This window comes from Cryptomeria japonica, chromosome 3, assembly GCF_030272615.1.
Source record: "Cryptomeria japonica chromosome 3, Sugi_1.0, whole genome shotgun sequence".
In the NCBI taxonomy this organism is placed as follows: Eukaryota; Viridiplantae; Streptophyta; class Pinopsida; order Cupressales; family Cupressaceae; genus Cryptomeria; species Cryptomeria japonica.
This window is the reverse complement of record NC_081407.1, coordinates 153,819,465-153,840,986: the sequence shown is the minus strand read 5'-3', so window position 1 is coordinate 153,840,986 and position 21,522 is coordinate 153,819,465. Positions and strand designations below refer to the sequence as shown.

At 37.8% G+C, this 21,522-nt stretch overlaps 1 protein-coding gene across 1 annotated transcript in view; it reads right to left on the bottom strand.

Moving 5' to 3' along the window:
• The window catches only part of LOC131043894 (uncharacterized), a 182,704-nt gene that overhangs the window by 73,254 nt on the left and 87,928 nt on the right, over positions 1–21,522 (bottom strand). The window contains exons 13-14 of the mRNA XM_057977124.2: positions 17,883–17,991; positions 1,060–1,151 (exon numbers count right to left, since the gene is read on the bottom strand). Coding sequence (XP_057833107.2) covers positions 1,060–1,151; positions 17,883–17,991 — 201 coding nt within the window. The remainder of the gene's footprint in view (positions 1–1,059; positions 1,152–17,882; positions 17,992–21,522) is intronic.

Genomic DNA, 21,522 nt, shown 5'->3' with positions numbered 1-21,522 from the left:
ACAAGTTTGTAAAATTTATGGGGCAACTTGGTGTAGTTGTTAGAATGACCATTTAGCGAGGGTATTAGAGTATTTAATTATTATCTAATGGTCATTTAATGTATTTTAGTTAACTTAGATAGTTTCTATTTTTGTCTTCATTTACAATTGTTTTGTTTAGAACATTGTCATGTAACTGCCTATACGTACAACTTTGTTTTCATTAATCAATAACCAATTACCATTTCATCTCCAAGGTCAACACAAGCAAAGAACAAAATTTATTTAAAAAAAAAGACAAATACGAAAAAATTAATCTAGTATCACTTAATCCAAAGAGAGACTGGTCAGTTACTGAAAACAAAGTGCAAGAGATGCTTGTTTGGTTTCAATGCCCAGCTTGTTGTTGGTGTTGCAAATAAGCCACACCCGGACCGACGATGGACTAGTCCAAGAGGGGCCAGTAGCTCAGTGGTAGAGCACTCCAGCAGTGTATGGAAGGTCCTAGGTTCGAGTCCTAGCTGGTCCATGTCTCAACATGGTATCAAAGCCAGGTCCAGGCTAGGAGCCCCAAGCACACAAGAGGTGTGGCTTAAGGGGGGGTGTTGGTGTTGGAAATAAGCCACACCCGGACCGACGATGGACTGGTCCAAGAGGGGCCAGTAGCTCAGTGGTAGAGCACTCCAGCAGCCTATGGAAGGTCCTAGGTTCGAGTCCTAGCTGGTCCATGTCTCAACACGCAAGTTCAAAGCATGAAGAAATGGCTTATGAGAGCTAAGAGGAAGCATTGACAGAAAAACTATCTAAGGGAAGAGCTGCAGTGCATGGTAGGAGAGGCAGGCATTGATTCCACAAAAGAGTTGCATTTGAATCTTGCTCCACTAAAGCCATGTCCAATAATTTACATTGCAGAAATAAAAATCCTTTGGGAAAACATAATCGCACAAAAAGGATGTTCCTCTTTTTCTTTTTACCTTTCCTTTTGATTCTACCTATTTGTCATCACCATAAGCCCTATTACCATCATATTTTCGATTTTCCACAAGATTTAGTTTTAATATGATGAAACAGGAAGAGTACCTTTCTCAAACGTCTGTCAAAATCTTGCCACTTTGCCCGCTTCCATTCATCTGCACTGTCACCAATACTAAATCCATGCACTCTCTTCAGATCTGGAGATTCACAACAAGAAATAATAACATCAGTGCTCTCCTGATAGACAATCAGATGCACAGAATTGATTTATGCTCCCTCGCAATAACAACGGTATTAACATTTGACACTGCAGAAAGCTATTTCAACAACGACAAACAACATTCAGATATTTTGCCCAACCTCCGATGCTCTTCATCTTGGTAAATATATAGAGTCAGAAGACTGTCGAATTGGCTATACAACAACACAATTCTGGAAAATGAACATTCTCAGCAAGATTCAAATGCAGCAATACTGTAAACATCAGGAACATTATTCCCAAGAGAAAAATTTGGAAATCTCTATAAAAAACTGGAATGCTTCAAATAAGTATCTAGAGACATAAGCTGGGCCGACAAATTTGCTTGCAAAATATTATTTGTTAGATAAAACACCCAATATTGTGTATCTTAAAAACAAAGATTTCATATTGTCTGTTTGCAGCTTCCATTTCTAAGGATAACTCAAACTCTGTTGGATGATCTGTTCTTAAGAAAATTTCACATGAGAACGAACATAGGTGCCTTAACTAAACCATAAATCCCAAGTACTTTTAGCCTACTACAGGTGATATAAATCTGTCATTTGTTGGCCAAAGAAACATTTAATAAAAATGTTGCTGGTACTGGTACAGGATTGGGTATGCTGGTATGGCTGGTTTTGTTTCCTTGGGTATGGTATTGGTATGTATGTATGTATGTATGTACATGTGCATGTACGTGTACGTGTACATATCTGTAACCAAAGCTATAAAAATGAAATTAGGAACCTGGTGCACCCTATATATACAAAACCAAATCTATTAAGACATCCATATGCTTCTTCCAAACATGATAACTCCTTCAATATTATAACTATATCTACCCTCCCTTGATCTCCTACATAAATTCCAATCATACCAGTTATCTATAATACTCCACAGAAGGTGATTGTTGTAAATTTTAATACTTAGTAATTTGCCATACCTGGGCGTACCCCCGCGTGTACCTGCATTGGGATGCACCTGGTACGGGTACGGGTACGGGACTAGTGCTGGCATACCTGGTAACCTAGATGAAAACCAAATTCATAAGCAGCAACCAATAGAAAAGAAAATGAGGTCACTTGTCACCAAGAACAAAAATTGCAGAGCTGCTCAAAAGACTTCTAAGAAGATATGCCAATGAGCCCTGAGGCACCCAACCCAAAGAGATGAATTATATTAAAGTGCTCATCATTAAACATGACTTAGTTCATCTAAACAGTTTGAACTTAATCCGTTCCAAGTATCTATAGAAACAGAGAGACTTATTAGGAATTGTCTTGGGCAATGAATTAATAGGTATTTACTATTTACTATTTATATTTCTCAATTTTGACAATTAAAAATCACAGAAATCATTTTGTGACATCTTAATACATTGTATGTGCAAAACAAAAGCAACCAATATGTGCGTTTAAATTGAAAGGATGCACAAAATAGGAGAGGAAGTATAAAGCATAAACAGACAAGTATCCCTTAGATAGGATTTTAGATATAAACCTTTGCATTAATATAAGGACAACATTATAGTTAATAATTTGACTATTGCTAGATATCATATCCGTATGCAAATGAGCAGATAGAAATAAATCAAAATCTATGTGAACAAATAGAACAGCAGAAAACAATAGATAGAAATAAATAAAAATGTAGGTGCAAAGCTAGAACAACTTTACAGGTAAGACAGAAGTGGATTAAAACACAAATTGGTATCTGGAACGGATGGAAAAGATAGACAGACAGCTAGGAACATTTAATGTCGTTGTAACATACAAGATTTTCACTTCTGTAAATGAAAACTCTCAAATAATCAATAAACACAGATATATTAAAGATTTTAGATTTTCACAGTCAAACATAATATCATGTATCTGGATGCCACAGTGTAATGTTTTTAACTACAACATTACTCAGATATAAATATAGTCTCATGTCAATTGTTAGTATAAAACATAAACGAGCCATGTATTACAGTAGGTAAATACTAATTTAACTATTGTTATTTGTCATATCCATATACATGTGTCTTGTATATGGGTGGATAGAAATATATTCTGATGCCTGAAACTTCTGTAAAGGAGGCTAGAAATAAATCAAAGTACTTGATAGATAGATCAATTGTAAAAGGACAGACAGAAATGAATTTAAAATGGTGGGCCACTTAGGAAGTTTTAACTTTTGATAGACAACTAGAAACATAAAATGTTGTAAACTTTCTAGTCTGTATATACATGCTCCTCATTTGGAAATATATATTCACTCGATTACTCAAATAGGATGTGGTTAAAAATAGAATGATTTTCAAAAAGTATTAATTAAAAATAGAATGCACTCAATGATTTTCAAAAAGTATTAATTAAAAATAGAATGATTGCAAAAAAAATTATACAAAATTATAATTATAAAAGATACAAAGTTGGGTTTTTTTCTAATAGAAATATTTGTTGTGTAATGCTCGTAATGAAATAATTTAATTATTTATTTAAATTTTTAATTTATTTTATTTAAATGATGTGAGTTAAATCTCTATACAATAGTTTATCGATTTTATTACCTATATTTTCAATAATAAAATTAAAAATATTAAAATTTATATATATTTATACCAAAAAAACAATTTATTTACAAGATTATCAATGAGAAATGAAAAAAGTTGATTGAAAGAGACATTTATTTTTTAAATATAAAGAAATCTAAAAAAAAGTGTGTTCCACAAAAACGCGTCCCCACCCTCAGGCCCAAGTCCCCCTGTCCCCGAAACCCATCACCCAAACTTTCTCCCTTTGTCCCCCCGTCCCTGAAGCCCATCACCACGTCTGTTTGCCCTCTCGAGTGGATCCTTAAAGCATAAAGTACGTAATGCAAAACAATGCCATAGATATCAGACAAGTATCAGATATATTATACTATTCATAATTCGTCTCCTTCACAAGTTACATTCGGAAGTATATAAAGGTACCGAGGGGGTGCGAGCGCCAACCGTCGCACCACAACTACCACCGCTCGGCTGCCAACTAACAAACACAATTACAACTTAATTAACTAGTTTTATTTCCGTGTACAATATTGCCGCCAACATCATCCCCCCCAAAAGAAAAGAAGTCGTCTCCGAACGACTTAATACAAAATAGAAATGACATTAAACAGAACTGCTGACGCCAGTCGAGCCCAGAACTTATACACCTGTTGCGTCCTCGCTTAAAAACCCTTTTCTGCTACCATCCTATGCTCAAGTGTGGATTTCGCCATTAGTGCTTCCTTTGACATCACAATCCTCCTGTGCCTAAACCAAACTTGTCTGCAAGACATGCTTTTCAGTCTCAGCCTCCACCAACTGCTACTCAAATGATACTGTCTCGATAGCCACCGACGTTGCCCTCTTGGCATCCAACTCCTGGGTACGCTGAGCTAGGTCTCACGCTAGTTCTGCCTCCAACTTGGTGGTCAACTCCTCCTGAGCCCTCTCTGCATCCACCAAGGCAACCTCACGTCCAGCCGAGACATACTCCAAGTTCCTCAAAGCGTACCTATCTTGCCTGGAGGTGGCCACAACCCGCTGGCACAAAGGCTAGGAGACACCTCAAATCCTCCCTCACACTCCCCAAAGCCTAAAAACTGAACTGAATAACTCCCTGGTGTCATACAACTGCACGGACCTGCAATGCCTTCCCTCAAACTCTGTTTGTTCGCAACCTCCAAATCCGTCTCCCTCTACGGCTTATGGCTTCCCCGCCAATGCTTAGCTGCAGGCTTCTTTCTCACAGTACGGACAACCACAACACTTCCTGTGGTATTCTGTAACTCAAAAATAAACTGGGGGTCTAGGGGCAACGCCCCCAGCGGGGTCGAGGGGCAGCGCCCCCGCGAGGTCTGGGGCAGCGCCCCAACGGGGTCGAGGGGCAACGCCCCTCGCGGGGTCCAGGGGCAGCATTTCTGTGATATTTTATGATGTCAAAACCCTTCTTCTACACTCCAATATTTTCAGTGTCCAGGCTCCAGATGTCATCGAATCATTTTTCAATCAGGTCGTCGTCGTTTTTTTGTTTTTTTTTTGTTGTTGTTGTTTTTCCTCTGTAATGTCCCCGGCCATGCAACCTCCCCATATGGTCAACAACAGCACTGACACCTTCGCGGGGTTTCCTTCTCCTTCTTTTTCCTTGTGTGGGCTACGTGGTGCGGGGGTTTGTTTTAAGTGCGGCGTGCGGGTGTCCACTGCACGGTGGCATCCACCGCTGGTGGCCCCACCGTCGGTGTGACCACCTTTGATGGTTCCATCGCCGGTGGTCCCACCGTCGGAGGTTCCACCGTCGATGGTCCCACCGTTGGTGGTCACCGTACGGTGGCCCCACGATATTTTTTTTTTCTTTTTTCTTTTTTTTTTCCCCATGCCGTACGGTCACTTGGCGTACGAGTAGTTTTTTTTGCAATCGTACAGTCAACTGTCGTACGGACCTGTACGATTTTATTTTATTTTTTCTAATATATAATCTAATTGTCGAGAGTCTTCGGCTCGGGTCCCATGCCGCTGGGATCGCCCTTCATCCTTCTCAGTTTTCCTCGTCTGAGAGTCTCCTGCTGTGGTCTTGTGCCTCTTGAGTCGCCTGCCCGGCCTCTCGAGTCCCCTTCCATCCTCTCGGGTCCCCCTCCGGGCTCTCGGGTGTCCGTCCGGCCTCTCAGGTCCCCTGCGCGCTTCGCGTGGTAGGGTTTCAATTTGGGCCAGTTGGTGGCAAGTCTATTTTCAATGGCCATCCGAAGACCTGGAACCACAAATTCTACAGGGACCACGGCCTCCTTCCCGTACATAAGAAGAAGAAGAATAATAAAGATTTTGAAAGTTGCGGCCTTCCACACAAGGTTCCAATCGTTGCCGACACAATTGTTCTTCGGATTATCTATGTCACCGAGGTTTGGGGCGTCTCCCTTCCAATATTTTATGTATTCTAGCAGGTACACCTCCTCTGTTACTTGCTCTGGTTCCTCTATTTCGAGCATGTAGCTCTGGAACATTTCATAATCCTCCATCTGCCAATGGAAGAGCCCGTTCAATGACCCTGTCTCATCCTCGGAGCACTCTCCTAGTTCGAGAATCCCTTCATCGTTGGGCTCCCTGCAGCCCCGTCCTTCGGCCCTCGGGTCGCCTTTTCCTTCATCCTCCGATTCCGAAGATGATGCCAGGTGCTCGTCAACAACCTAGGTCCTCAGATCAATGGTGTACTTCCGCCCCCCTTTCTCCATAGAAAGGGTGTTCTTTTTCCAGTCGTGGTTCACCTTTGCTGTAACCAGCCACCCTCTGCCTAAGATGGCGTCGTACCCCTTCTTCTTGAGTGGGATTACCACAAAATCTAGTATGAAGGGTTGCGTCCCGATGGTAACTTGTTGGCCCATCAGTGTCTCGATGGGTTTGATTCCATGTTGATCTGCTCCGAGCAGATTGAATGTAGATGGCCACAGCGTCGGCTTCCCGAGCAGATTGAATGTTTCTTCTGGAAGAACATTCACTCCTGATCCACCATCGACAATAGTGTCTGTCAAGGTAGTCCCCAGTATGCCCATTTCTACCACCGCCGGTTGGCGTCCGTTGTTGACTACCAACAACATGGGATCGACCGTGGGGCTTAGGACCTCCCTTAACGCAGGGTCGGCTATGGGGCTCACGACCTCCCTCGTTTTCACCTGTGAGGGTACGGAGTTTAAGATAGCCGTTTTTAGCTGCGACATGGTCTCCAGGAGGTCTTGTATTCTCACGGGTACCTCCATCTGCAATATTTGCCCAATGATGTTATTTTCCGCTTCCGTACAGGATGATGTACTCGCCACCTCGTTGTCCCATCGTTCGGCTGTCATCTCATGTTCAATATTGGCCTTTGCCTCCCGTAATCTCTCCTTCTCCGTACAGGGGTCGGGATAAGTGGTTTTTTTCGTCTGGGCGCGGGTGATCGCCAGTACTTCTATCTCACCAGTCTTCTTAGCCTTCTCAATGTTGAGGAGATTAACCCCTGCCTGTGCGCAATTTGCGTCCTCATGGTCGCCTGGCCCACACCATCGGCAGAGGTGCTGAGGGGTGGCTTCCTTTGTGCAATCACGGGCGAAGTGCCCCCACTAATTACAAGCCCTACATTGGATAATTGGTCGGCCCTTGGCGTCATACTGGATACGGCTTCCATTATTGCTATTGTTGCTATTCCTTCCGCCATCGCGTCTGTTGTCCCAGTAACCTCTAGATGATGTCGTTGTGTTGGTTTGCGAAGTTCCGACGGCCAGCTGCTCTTGCGTGAAGAGAACTTGTTGGCTCCTGGTTTTCATATTGTAGGGACATTCCTTTGTCAAATGTCCCGCAATCTGACAAATGTCGCAGAAAGCCTTCTTGGGGCAGGACCCCTTGGTGTGTCCGTCACTCCTACAGTCGGTACACCACATGTCGTTTTCTTCAATCTTACTTGTACTCCCCTTCATGGCTTTGAATTCTTTCAACATTCATTCCATGTCCTTTTGGAGAGCGTGCACCTTTTTACTCGATTCGCCACTGCTGCTGCTTTCCCCGTTAGAGTCTTCATCATCGTCAGATGAATATTTATTACTTTTCTTCTTCTTTGACGTTTTGTATTTGCTCTCTAGGTCCATTGCCCTATTATAGGCGTCGTCATATGATGTAGGTGGAACAATTTTCATCTTCCTTCGGAGGGAATGCTTTAGTCCCTCCACGAACCATCACTTTTTCAACCCATCTGCTAGTTGACTCTCCATTTTTCCCAGCAATTCCTTCAGCCTCCTGCTGTATGCCCGTACTATCTCCTTGATACCTTGTTTGGTACTGTATATCTCCGTTACAATTTCATTGTCATCATGGAGCAACCGAAACTCCTCTGTGAATTCCTTCTGTAGATTGGCCCACGTGGCCACTTTTTGCTTGTCCACATCGAAGTACCAATCTATGGCAACTCCACGTAACGTGGTTGGGAACTGTTGTACCCAGTCATCCTGGTTTGTCACTCCATTGGCGGACCAAATGGTTTCACATGTACGGCAGTGCCGTAAGGGGTCTTCCTTGCCGTCCCCTGTGAACTTTGGCAATTTTTGTTTACTCGCCATCCCAGGTCGTCTTCCTGGGGGCGGCTGTGCCCGTGTCTGTGACCCTGCGCTGCTTCCTTCGGTGGCGCTGGTGGTGTGTCCTGCGTGGGCGACTGGAGGTACAATGTTTTGCCTGTCGTGTGTGGCACCTACACCCGTACGGTTGCCCTCCCCTTCGCTCCCACCCGCGCCCATTCCTGGTTCCCGTTGGTGATCTTCACTCCGTGGTGTAAGGGATAAGTTTCTAAACTGATCCCGAGTCTCTTCGACTAGATCTCTCCTTAACCTTGTTTCCGCCAAAAATTCTTCGTGGCTCCGCGCCCTACGGTGTTCTGGCGACGCGTAGAAACTTCCCTCGGCTTCTGCACCCTCTGTGACACCTTCGTGGTTCCCTTCAGGCCACCCTTCGGCAGGTCGTCCTTCGCCAAGTTGCCTCAGCCTCCGTCTCCGTTCTACTTGCTGCTCCAGAATCAAGGCCCTCTGTGTGGCCTCCCACTCGTCCATTTCTGCTTTCTTATTTCTGTCTTTATTTAATATATTTGGCAAAAATCACCTCCGTACATAGCAAGCACACACCATGTACACAATTCTTTTATTTTTTATTTTTCCCTTTCGACCACAATTTATATCAACATTGTGCCGGGATTATTACAGGGTTCAATTTCCCCTTCGCCTCTTGTTCCGTGTGCGCATCGTCAGTCTCTAGGTTCATCTCACCAACGGGTAGGCCCATCGCGTCCGTGCGCTATCCGCGTCTTCCGTTCCCGAGTACGTCTAGGCAACAGCGCCAAATGTTTGCCCTCTCGGGTGGATCCTTAAAGCATAAAGTACATAATGCAGAACAATGCCATAGATATCAGACAAGTATCAGATATATTATTCTATTCATAATTCGTCTCCTTCACAAGTTACATTCGGAAGTATATAAAGGTACCAAGCACCGCAACTACCACCGCTCGGCTGCCAACTAACAAACACAATTAAAACTTAATTAACTAGTTTTATTTCCGTGTACAATATTGTCGACAACAACGTCCCCCCATCTCCTTGTCCCCAAAGGCCATGGAACAATGAAAAAAACCTATAAAATCTATCATTCCTATAAATTTGCTCCTATAACACCAACTTTTTCCATCCAATCATATTGTAGATAAATAATTTCTAGTTTAATAATATAAATCTCAACTTTATAAAAATCAAGTTTATTTTGAAAACAAAAATAATTATCACTTTTGATTGGTGGAAAAAAACAATTAATTAAGCTTAAGTAAATGCAATAGTATTGCCTACAGCACGTACTAATAAATATTATGTATATTAAATTATATATTATATATTTAATTGTATAAATATAAAATAATATTAGAAATATATAAAAACATAATAAAATAAATAATATTTAAAACAAATTCAAAATAATAAAATGTAGGGCCTAAAGGTTTTTGAGGGTGAGGGAAATCATTGACAGAAGAGGAAGTGAGAGCCCTAGACTATGTGCAAAGATGAGCTTGGGCACACAAAATGCCTCCTAATGATGAATCTCCTCAAGAATAACATCACCTATCCTCCTCGTTAATATTCTCATACACCTTCATTGTGCTTGTGTCGTCACCTATCCTTCTCATTGATATTCTCATACACCCATATATTTTGTTGATTCTTCTATCCTCCTCATTGATATTCTCATACACACACATTGTCTGCTTGTGCCTCTTAATGGAATCCATCAGCGAAGAGGAAGTGAGAGATTCAAACTATGCCCTACAAACCAATACTCACAAACGAAATTTGTGAATACTCAGTCCAACTGCAAACCCATGCAAATACTTAGTGTGCTGCAAGCCCATGCGATACAGAAAAATTTAGGAAAACCCCCTAAAAATGTAGTTTTTAAAAAATATATTTTAATAGAAACACAATGTGGTTCGTATACATTCGACAAACTTTTACGAATTTTGAATACTGTTTTGAGGTCTGCCGAATTTCAAAGTTCATGGCTGAAATTCAGCAAATCCTAGGACTTAGGTCTCAACATTGAAACATATCAAAAAATGCACTCATGCTCTCTAACATCCCACTAACTCTCTTGGTGTCAAGTAGTCATTTCAAAAACATGTCAAAAAGTGCTTTAGGTGATTGGGCATGATCTAGACGGTTCCATAACTGAAATGTCAAAGAAGGAATAGAAGATAAAGTGCCTCCAAGTACCCTAGGAATGCCTAAGAAGTGCTGGATGCCAGAAAAATGGGATGGAAATAAAAGATCAAAAAGCAACTTTTCATAAAGTTCCATCTTTGAATTCTTGTGGTAGATAGCTTCCTTGTTATCTTGTTAATCACTCATGACAAATTCCTTAAGCTCTATCACAGTTGTCCAAGGATCAACAATTATCTTCATCATAGACAAAATTTATGTATGGGACACTAAATTCCACAACTTTCCAAGGAAAGAATCAAACTTGACTCACCAAGATTAGTCATCAAATTTTTGTGCTTCATCAAAGGAATTGCCATAGTCAAAACAAAGTGTCATTTGAATCATCACCAAGATCCAAGTTTCGAATTTGGCTATTTTAACCCTATGCTATTTTTAGTCATCATTGACTTTTAGGAGATAATCATATACTAGGAGATCTAGCTTTAGATAAGCTATTTTTAGATGACCTTCGAGAAGATCTATTTTTAGTTTATAATTATCCTTTTCAAAAAATACTTGAAGATATCTTGATTTAAGTTTTGCATTTGTGGAGAAAACTATATAAAGTTTTCTTTGTAGACAAAACTAAACTTGCACATTCATAACAGAATAAGGAATATTTGCATTCATGAGGTTAACTGAAACGACACAATATTCTACTGATACATGATATAGATTATGACATTCGAACCTTTTTGACCAACAATTTTAAGCCCAGAAGGAGTTGGATCCTTTGAAAATATTAATACTTCACCCTTAGATGGTCCACTGACAGTATAAAGTTGTGTCCAAGATGTTAAAATTCACACCAAAAGCCCAATGGCTGACAGATATTCGCATCGACCTGCAGAGTACTCACACCATGTCCAGAACAAGGAAATCGCCCAGCAAATCATACACCTAGCTGTGGTATTCTAAGTACCTAACCTTGAGTGTCTTTAATGCCTGGAAAATGTCTGTTAAACCCCATGATCTTCTAAGATTAACTCATATCCAGCGGCTGATAATGAAGTCGACAAGCTAAATAACTTCAGCGCCTCCTTAAATCTGATTTGTCTGCTATTAAACTCTCAACCTGCACTCATACACCCATGTCCATACTCATAGTGAAGTCGACCAGCAAAATAAACCCCTAATGTCTGCAACCTGCCTCCTTATGATGCCTCAAATATCGCAAATCCTTACACGAGTCTTAAACTGCTTTTCCAAATCAAATTCACAAGCCCAGCAATGAAAATGCTAACATTCAAATGCCCAACAAAAATAGTTTCAGACCAGCAAGAACTTAATCGCCTAGCATTAATGAACTCTTAGGCATAGCTGAATGGATCAATTCCATCACTCTAATCTTCCTCAGAACTTTCACCTAGAACCAAATCATGATATGGCGGCCATGTCTGCAAATCAACATCCACACCTTTCAAGGATTCCCAAAAATCTTCATTACAATCCAACGCCCATTCTTTACAAAACTCTACAAAGAAATCTCAATCACCCAATAAACTGGAAACTTAATACCAACAAATAACTCTGACCTTCCAACAATTCTCTTCTTGCAAGACTTCACAAATTGATCCTACAGTAGTACCAGCAAATCCTTTTTCGTGCAAACTAGAACCCTGAATTCATTTCACAATATCAGCTAGGGAGAATCTTTCACCACCAAACCTTATCTTCGTCGTGTGTTTTTCTTTCCTAGTTGTGGTTGAACAATCCTCTTCAATCTTCACAAATGTGGTTTTCAGAAAATATCAAACAACTAGAATGAATGAAATTAGAAGATGCCTCATGCCTCATTCCCATTTTATAATTTCTCAAGAACTTTCCAAAATTTAATTTTTTAAATAGCCTTTTTTTTTTTAAATCCTTATTGCTCCAAAAAGTGACTTTATTTATTTATTTTATTTTCCAACCCAAGTCACTTTGAATCAACCTTATAAATAATTAATTTAAGTCACCTTTTAATTTATACTTTTTCAACAACTTACAATTAATTATTTATTTATTAATAATTCCCCACACAACTAGTCGGAAGCACAAAAATGCAGAAATAGTCCAAAAGTGAAATTTGAAGGTGCCAATATATGCGAGAGATCACCAGAGATCCGCCTTACTAAAAATAGACACTTTCCAAAAATACCATTTTCCTCCAAGATATTTGCAATGCACCTGACATGTCAAAACTGCTAACAGAAAGCATCAACGGTCTCAACAAGATCCCCAAAGCTCAACACCAATAACTAAATTCCATTCTGACAAGGTTGGTGCTCACCAAGAAAGTTGGATCTAACTCCGATGATGGAGTGACCAAAAATGGGGACATTACAAAGTCAAATAAAAATGACTCCAAGAAGCTTAGTTGCACACAAAAGGAGTCCAATGCTCCTTACAAATCAAAGATTGCTCCAAGGAAAAGCTGCAAAAACTTTTTAGTGTCAATGAAGAATTAGGTCACTTAAGTGACCCAAAAAGCACTTTTTCATTATAGTGGCAGAACTCAACATTATATTAGCATAAAATGCACTTTTTCACTTGCAAGCCAAATGTCAATGAAGAATTAAACTAAAGAAAAAATACAATTTTTGGCACTTAAGTGGCTACGCATGCATCAAACAGCTTAGATGTCAAGATGTCATTGAGCAAACATGAACGAGTGATGCTCTACCAATCTTGGGGCTCTCTAAATGGCAAGTGTCAAAATCTCAATGCAAAATTATGCCAAAAAGTGCTCCTCGAGACCTGGGTGCACCCTTAGATGACTAAATGTCATTGTATTAACAATGAAAATTTTCACAAAAAGTGCATAAGTGCCTATGCACACCCAAGGAGGTCTAGATGTCAAAATGTAACTTGTAAATTAGGCCAAAAGTGCATTCATGCTCTTTAGCACACCCCTAACTCTGCTAGTGCCAACTTGTGAACTCAAAAACATGTCAAAAAGTGCTTTACGTGATTGGGCATGCCCACGAGGGTTTTGCTATCAAATTAGCAATGAAGGAATAGAAAATAAAGTGACTCCAAGTGCCCTATGCATGTCTAATAAGGTTTTGGATGTCAAAAGGTAGGATGCAAAAACAAGTGAATATCCAGAAGCACCTATTCATATACCATGGTCAAGGTTTCAACTTTAAATCCCCATGCAAGATAGCTTCCTCAATATCTTGTTAATCATTGATGACATATATTCCTTAATCTCTATCATAGTTGTCCTATCGACACTTGAATTCATCATGGATAGGATTCAATTACAATCCCCACATTGCACAAGTTTCCGAGCAAGGAATCCGACTCAAGTCACTTGGATTGGTCATTGGGTATTACTGCTTCTTCCAAGTAAATGTCATAGTTGCAACAAAGAAGCTTTGCCAAAATCATCACCAAGAGCCAAGTTTCATATTGGGCTATTTTAGCCTTGGCTATTTTTAGTCACCATTTTTAATGAGAAAATCAAATTCTAGGAGATCTTTTTTTAGATCAGCTATATTTAAACAACTTTCTAGAAGGTTTATTTCGCATTGATAGTTATCCTTACCAAAATTCTAGTTGAATATTCATTGATTAAGAGTTTGATATTTGTGAATAAAATTGTGTATTAAGCTTGTTTTGTTAGCCTTTTTATTAAGTAATCGTTAGCCTTTTTATTATTTTTTCATGCAAAATGTTTACAAATAATTGTCATTTGCACTTATAGATTGGGATGGAGGAAAGAAAAGTAAAATTTGGAATGCCTATTTTGCTGCCCAGATTGCTGATCAAAAGTCTTCTAAGAGATCTTGTATATGTATGCTTAGGAAAAGAGAACTGCCTTGTTAAAATTAAAATTTCAAACTTTATATCACTGGTCTATATAAAGTTGGTAATTGTGGCTTTGTGCGCATTCCTTGATTCTTTTTATTGAGTGCTTCTATTCTTCAAACTAAATTTGATCCTTGTATTGTAATTACCCTTTCCCATCTTTGCTATTAGTCAAAAAGAATAAGCACTTATTAGCTACTACAGATTGTTTACTTATAGTGAAATGACAAAAAACATTCATCCTAAAGAAAAGTGTAAATAAGCATCATACACTTGCCTAATGTAATGTCCCCATTTGGGATTTGCCTTAATTTAGCCCTGAGACATCATTTTTATTTTAAATAAAGTGAGAATTGTAATTAATAAACATAATTTTATCAGAACTGAATACATTCCATTATAATATTTAATTTAAAATTTTAAGAATAGTTTAGACTTTAGAGGATAGAACTTGTCTCGATAATTTTCACTGATTTGTATTATTTCAGGTATATGTTTTAATGTTATAAATCATTACTGCTCAGCAGAGCCAACAGATTAGAATAATAGATTCTTCACAATGATAGTTCTCACTCTCTACTTAATCTTCAAAGGCTATAAATGACTGAATTGCCCCAATATACTCCTTCATCCTTTTAGCATCCCTGAAATAACATTGGAGATGATGTATAGAATTGGCCACTGCATATGCACCCATGTCCCTTCTATGTTGGCAGTTCAATTTTGTATTACCTTCCACATACTTGGCATGTCACCAAATATGATATGCTATGGAGTGTTGCATTGAAATTCCCCTTCTTATATGATGTCTTTGGAAAGATAACTTCCTTGGGTAAGAGACACATCCCATGTCCTTGATATTTATCTTTCTTTATACAATTATTAATCACACCTCTTTGTAATGTCCCCTACATATCGTGTCTATATTGATATTACTACTAAATTCTGCATAACAACATTACCAGGCTTCATATATTAAGCATACATATTCAGCACATCCCTATGCATACCACCGAGAACAAGGATGCTACTGCCTGTTACTTAATAACAGTTCTGATTTGATCTGATCTGATCTATGGTGATGTCACTAGATGCTTTTGATTCCTTCCCTTTATATCTCTCAATGTGAGAAAGAGGTCACACCTCTTCATCGTGTATGCCCTTTGGCAAGAGACACACCCTTTCACCATTTGCACCCTTTCCAAAATCAGATCTCCACTTCTTATTTAAATCAAATCTACACTTCTCATTTCCAAATTCTCCCCATTCTCAAATGAGGTTTTCTTCTCCCTTCTATAAATTATGTTTGAGGGAGTAACAACTTTTCCTTCCATGTCTTTTGACCATTCATTAACTTAATTAAATTTTAATTCTATTTAACTATATTATTTTATATTTTTATTTAAATTTTATTTAATTCTTTTGTATTTTAATATTATTATCATTATTTATTATTAAATTATATTTCAAAGTGGGGACATTACACCTGAGAACTATAAGATAAACAATTATTTATTTACAGAAAGTGGACAGCCCAGAGAATGGTGCAAACTCTCTCACTAACACAATAACCAGAGAGAATTTTGGATGGTGCAAAAAGGCCATGAGTTTCTCCTCTTCAAGAGCTTCAATTGATTCTGTTTCTTGATTGTCATTGCAATCTAAATGTCGTGTGGGAGAATGTTGGTATTAGGTGCCATATAACTTGCAAATCCTTAGACATGCTTTGACAGTTTTATTTTACATTGTCAATAAATAACTGTTATATCCAAGGAACATGAAGAGGGTAGCCTTAGATACACCTCTATATGGTAAGCAAATTATTTATTATTATATTTTTCTCTCACATGTAATAGTAGTGGCATTTAAGTCGGGAGTTCATTCTGGAAGGCATAGATGAAAAACTCTGCGGACTTTTCACAGACTCGCAAGTAATCACGGGTCAAAACCCTAGCCGAGTGACTCACCATTAAACTTGGCTCCGAATTTCTATAAAAACACGCAGCATTTTTGAGGAAATACTCGCAAAATCTCGTAGGTTAAACCCTATTTTTTTGAGAAAAACATGTCAGGAATTACAAATTTGATTCGCAACTTCTATTTTTTAGCCATGAGACAGGATGCGCGAGGGTTTTCATCTAGTTTTTTAGCACGAATCTAGGGCACAATAATGGCACGACTCCAAGGCACAATGACTGGCACAACTCCAGGGTTTTCGTCTGGTTTTTGGATGTGACTCTAGGGCAGGACAATGGTGCAACACTGGTATTCATGCAAATGTTTATTATCTCTGTGGATACTTCTATGTAACGACAGCTAGTGGAGAACTATGCTTCAAGGTTCAAACAACGCATTCAACATAAATAAGTTTTTCTTAATTGAGAGATTTTTAAAAATTATATTTTTGATATGCTAGAAAGTGGATAAGCCGTTTTTGCAGTAACGCCTTTCTATCCACAAGGTGTGGTGACATAAATTGTGTGGGATATACTCAATTTAAAAACTCCATTTTTGTAGTAATGCCTTTATATAAATGTGTATCTCTGAAGAATATTTAAAAAATGCATTTTCAAATGTTCGATAAAGTTACCGAGTTATTGCCGAGTTTTTTCCTGTGTTTTTGCGAGTCCCGAGTTTTTAAAAAATTTTGGGCTTGCCGAGTCCGAGTTTTTCAACTATCCCAGAAGGTATTGGAATTCAAGTAAAATCAAGATGCATAAGAAGATGCAAGAGAATTTTCTATTGTTGGATCTTATAGAAAATTTGGTCAATCTTCCCATGGAGGGCCTAGGATTGGGATCTTGGTCAATTTGACTGTTACAAAAAAATCTATAAGGCTTATGAGCAAGAGGTGAGTATAAGGTGTGTAAGAGGAGTCACTATTCAGGGTATGTTGACCATCTTGTTGGGTTGTGAAATTCTCTGTACAGATTTGGACTTGTAGTTTTGGGTGTGTGGTATTGACCACTTAATTTGGAACACCATTCATGGTATCTTATATTCATCACCCTTCTCATCTCTTTCAGACAGAATGTGTGAACAGGGTACTGATTGCATCTAAAAGGTAAATCGAGTACACTATAGTCTTTGCATAAAGGCAGGCCACCCAATCCAACTCTCCATGTAAGACTCTATCTCGCGACCTTGGTACCTTAAGATGATAGTAATATTGGGTTGTTTTGCAAGACACTTAAACACCATTATGCTGTCAGAATACAAAGGAATAAGCCGATGTATTGTAGCTTATTTTATCATTAATACCAGCTTGGGTCTATGTAAATCTTCATGTTATGGTGTGCATCTACTTTATGGTCGATTTCCATTTCTATTTGTGATCTATCGTCATTATTAAATTTTGCCGCTTGAAGTCAAAAAGCTCATTGAAAGTTGCATTCTATTTCAACAATTTATTTATAATGATGCAAAATGTATAACCTTTTTTTTATCTTATAAATCCAATTGTATGGTGTGTACTAAAAAGAAAACAATGTAATTAGAAATTAAAAAATTCAAGAATGCATACAATACCTAAACAAAAGTAAATTATCCAATGCATGTTGACCACATGAAAAATAACAAGTGATTAGTTTTCGCTACAAAGGACTCAATAACAATGATAATCACATACTTTCACTAATTGTGGTGATAAGCCCCTCAACAGTCGTAACAAGACCACCAAGAGTGCCAGGGGCAAGTTCCAAATCTAGCTCCGGCACAATAACCCTTGCACTATCTGACTGCCAGGGTAAAAAAACACAAAAAATAAGCCACCTTCTCTAGAGAGTATAGTTTACAATAAACATGATGCCACAATACCATAAATAGTTGAGTATAGAAGGAATCAGTAAACCACTAACTGACATTCATTTAGCTGCATTACTAGTTTATATACAAGTTATATAGAGACAAAATGAACTAGTTCAAGAAGCAACATATAAAGTCATCTGTGGGTTTCTCATCAACAGTAAACATAAGCCAAAGAATACAATGGCAATAAAAATCAGATGGCTCAATTGAGATCAAATAGATATAGAGGATATTTTGATCATGGAAAAATAGGTAAAAAGAAGTGTTATGATATAACATGGCAATCTTCAGTTGGAGGATTAAAGTTGAGCTTTGACAAGGCCATAAAAGATAATCCAAGCAATGCTGGAGTGGGTTATGTGCTTCACAACTAAGGTGGAGGCTTTGTTTTAAAATGCTCAATGTTCTCGGGGTGCAAACTAATAACTATGTTGAATGGGTAGATTTGTTAGCAGGTATAAAGGCCATGTTCGTGGTTAAGTATAGAGAGATTGAAGTGGGGGGGTGATTCTCAAATAATGGTAGATGCAATATTAGAGGCATTTGTCCTCATTAGAAGTTGAAGACAATTCTAGATGAGATTAATTCATAGCACAAGAAATTGTATTTCTTTGAGATAGCACATTGCTATAGGAATCAAAATAAGTTGCTAAATTATATCGCAAATCAAGGGGTCCTGCTTAAACGTTCTTCTACAGTGGAAAGTAAAGACACAAACGATTGGGATAATTTGAATTCTATAGTTGACAAGTATCAGCCTAACACTTTTCAAGACCTTAAAGAGTAATCTATATCATAGAGTTTGCAAACATTAAAAAACTGTTAAGAGTTCACCCTAAATTTAATACAAAAAAAGGGCTAGGGTTTTTTAATTAAATATATTTTTTAAGAGCATTTTTATTAGGGTTTTTCAGATTTTCTTATAAGATAGCACTCAAGACAAGTCAAAACATAATGGAGCTTCTGAGATTTGTTTTGAAGGTGACTGCATTCTTTGTTGTACGAGTTGTGACTATTTGAAGACAAATTGACAATGGCCATTCATTGTAGAGTTCAATTGTTAACCAACTTTTGTTTTGCTAAATCCAAATCACTTGGCTTATAATCAAATTATGTTGGTGACCAAGGAAAAGACTATGTTGTTGCAAAGTGTTAAAGATTGAAACAAATTTAATCATGACATTTGCAACAAGCTGTGGGAGGCAACTATCAAAGACAAGTGAGGACTATGCAAATAGATAGGTTTATTTATTTATTTTATCCTTTATAAACTTCAATACATTCATTTTAATAGACAATTTTAAATATTATCATTTGATATATTAAAATTTAATGATTATAAATATTTTTAACTTAATATAGACTTCTAGTTCTAATTGTTAATTTATTTAATAATCAATATATAAAACAATATATTTCATATGTTTACATTGAAATTTACTTATTTATATTTTATTTCTTTTCTTGTTTTTTATTTAATTTATCTTAGGTGAATTGAATCACAAACAAAATTTGCCAAACTTAATCCAAATTTTATCATTGTCAAACTCAAACACAAACACATACCTTGTGACATAGGGAGTAAATATGGCAAGTTGGGGAGTAAAAAGAAAGCGTAAAAGTTTTAATTGCTCAAAGAATTGAGGTCATTTTCAACTTGCTCCAATGTCACTACAGTGTAAGTATTGAAGATTTCAGCTTGTTGAGGATTGGATCAAATTATACTTGCTAGAAAATCATTGTTATTACTGATTTTCACAATTAGGGATTAATTAATTGCTGATTTTACATCATTATTGCTGAGTGTCACGTTGAAGAGGGTTTCTAGAAGTCATTGACATGTTTTGCTACCATTCACCTACATTTGTTGTTGCCATTCTGTGATTTCTGGAGCACCAAATTAGAGAGAATAAGTATTTGCTAGTGCTATTCACAAATATCAAAATTTATCCAAGTTCTTGCTTGCATACCAGCCGATGTACCATCAGCATTTTGGTCTTTTTTGGGTCAAGGGATCAGCCTTTCTATTGGTTCTGCACTATGATACCGGGTTCTTCTGTTTTAGCCTGAGTCCTGTTACGGGTACGGGTATGGGTACAGTTCAGGTAAAGCTTGGGTTCTTCCTTGGTGCCTGGGTTCTCTGTGGGTGTGAAGGACCCACAGAGAACCCAGGCACCCAGGAAGAACCCAGGGCTGTACCCAAGCATAGTTTCGTAAATTAAAACCTCAGTTTCACTCTCACAACTTTGTAACATCATTTTTTATCAAAATATGCCAGCAAGCAAGCAATAAAATATCATTTCAGTTGCATTTGTCAGCTATACATATGAACATGGGGTTGGTAAACTTTATATCAGCATTATTGAGATTGATTTCAGTTGATTTGCATTATGCATATGTAGCAGCTGTTTGCTTATGTTTTGTGAAATCACTTTCCTTGTGTTGTTAATGATTTGTTATTTAGTCAAATGTTTGAAAAATGAAACTGAACCAGATGATTTGTTATTTTGTCAAATGTTTGAAAAATGAAATTGAACCAACTTCTACACTTGACACAGCTAGTGGTAGTGGCAATCCAATGGAATGTGGTTCAAATGAAATTGAACCAAATGTTGATATTGACTTTGATGCTTCTGATGAAGATCATGAATATTAAAATCGATTATAATTTGAATTTTCATTGTGTAATGACATTTTAACACGAGTATTTTCATTTTTACAAATTATGAATGAGGTATCAAAATATTCTATCTTTTGATATTTATTGATATTTATAGGCAATTATGGAATTAAGAGTATCACTCTTCTTATAGTTATACACTGATATAGTTTATATTTTAGAATTTTGATGTTTGAACATATATATATGTACGGGCATACCTGTACCTGTACCCGTACCCAAGGATTTTTTTTGTTTTTGTCATACCCGTCATACCCGTGAATCCATGCCCGTATCCATATCCGCACCCGTACACGAATCGGTGACTTAGGTTCTGAACAATTCGTTTTCTGTGAGTGTGTTTCATCTGTTCATTTTACATAAATTTGATGGAATTTCAGTATATCAGCGACTGTAATCATGTTTCCAGCTATTGTAAATGCAAGGATCAAATCTGAGGTCTCCTAATATGTTTACGAATTTTCTTAGATTATTACTGTTTCCAATTCCAATCTAAGTGTAATTATTGTCCTAGGGTTTCATATTGTTCGTCATTTACAAATCAGCAAGCAAACTTGATATCAAATGTTGTTTAAGGGTTTCAGTAAGCACATTGGTTGAAAACGGTCATCCAAAGTCATCCAAATGATAGATCTATTGTTGAGATGCATTTGCGGGTTTATATCAGCATATGAGGGCATGATATGAAGTTTCCAGCCACTTGTTGATCTGATCAGCATTACTTTTCATTTCAGTTTGCTGTTTCACTTTTTATATTGTTTCATATATCAGAAAAATACCA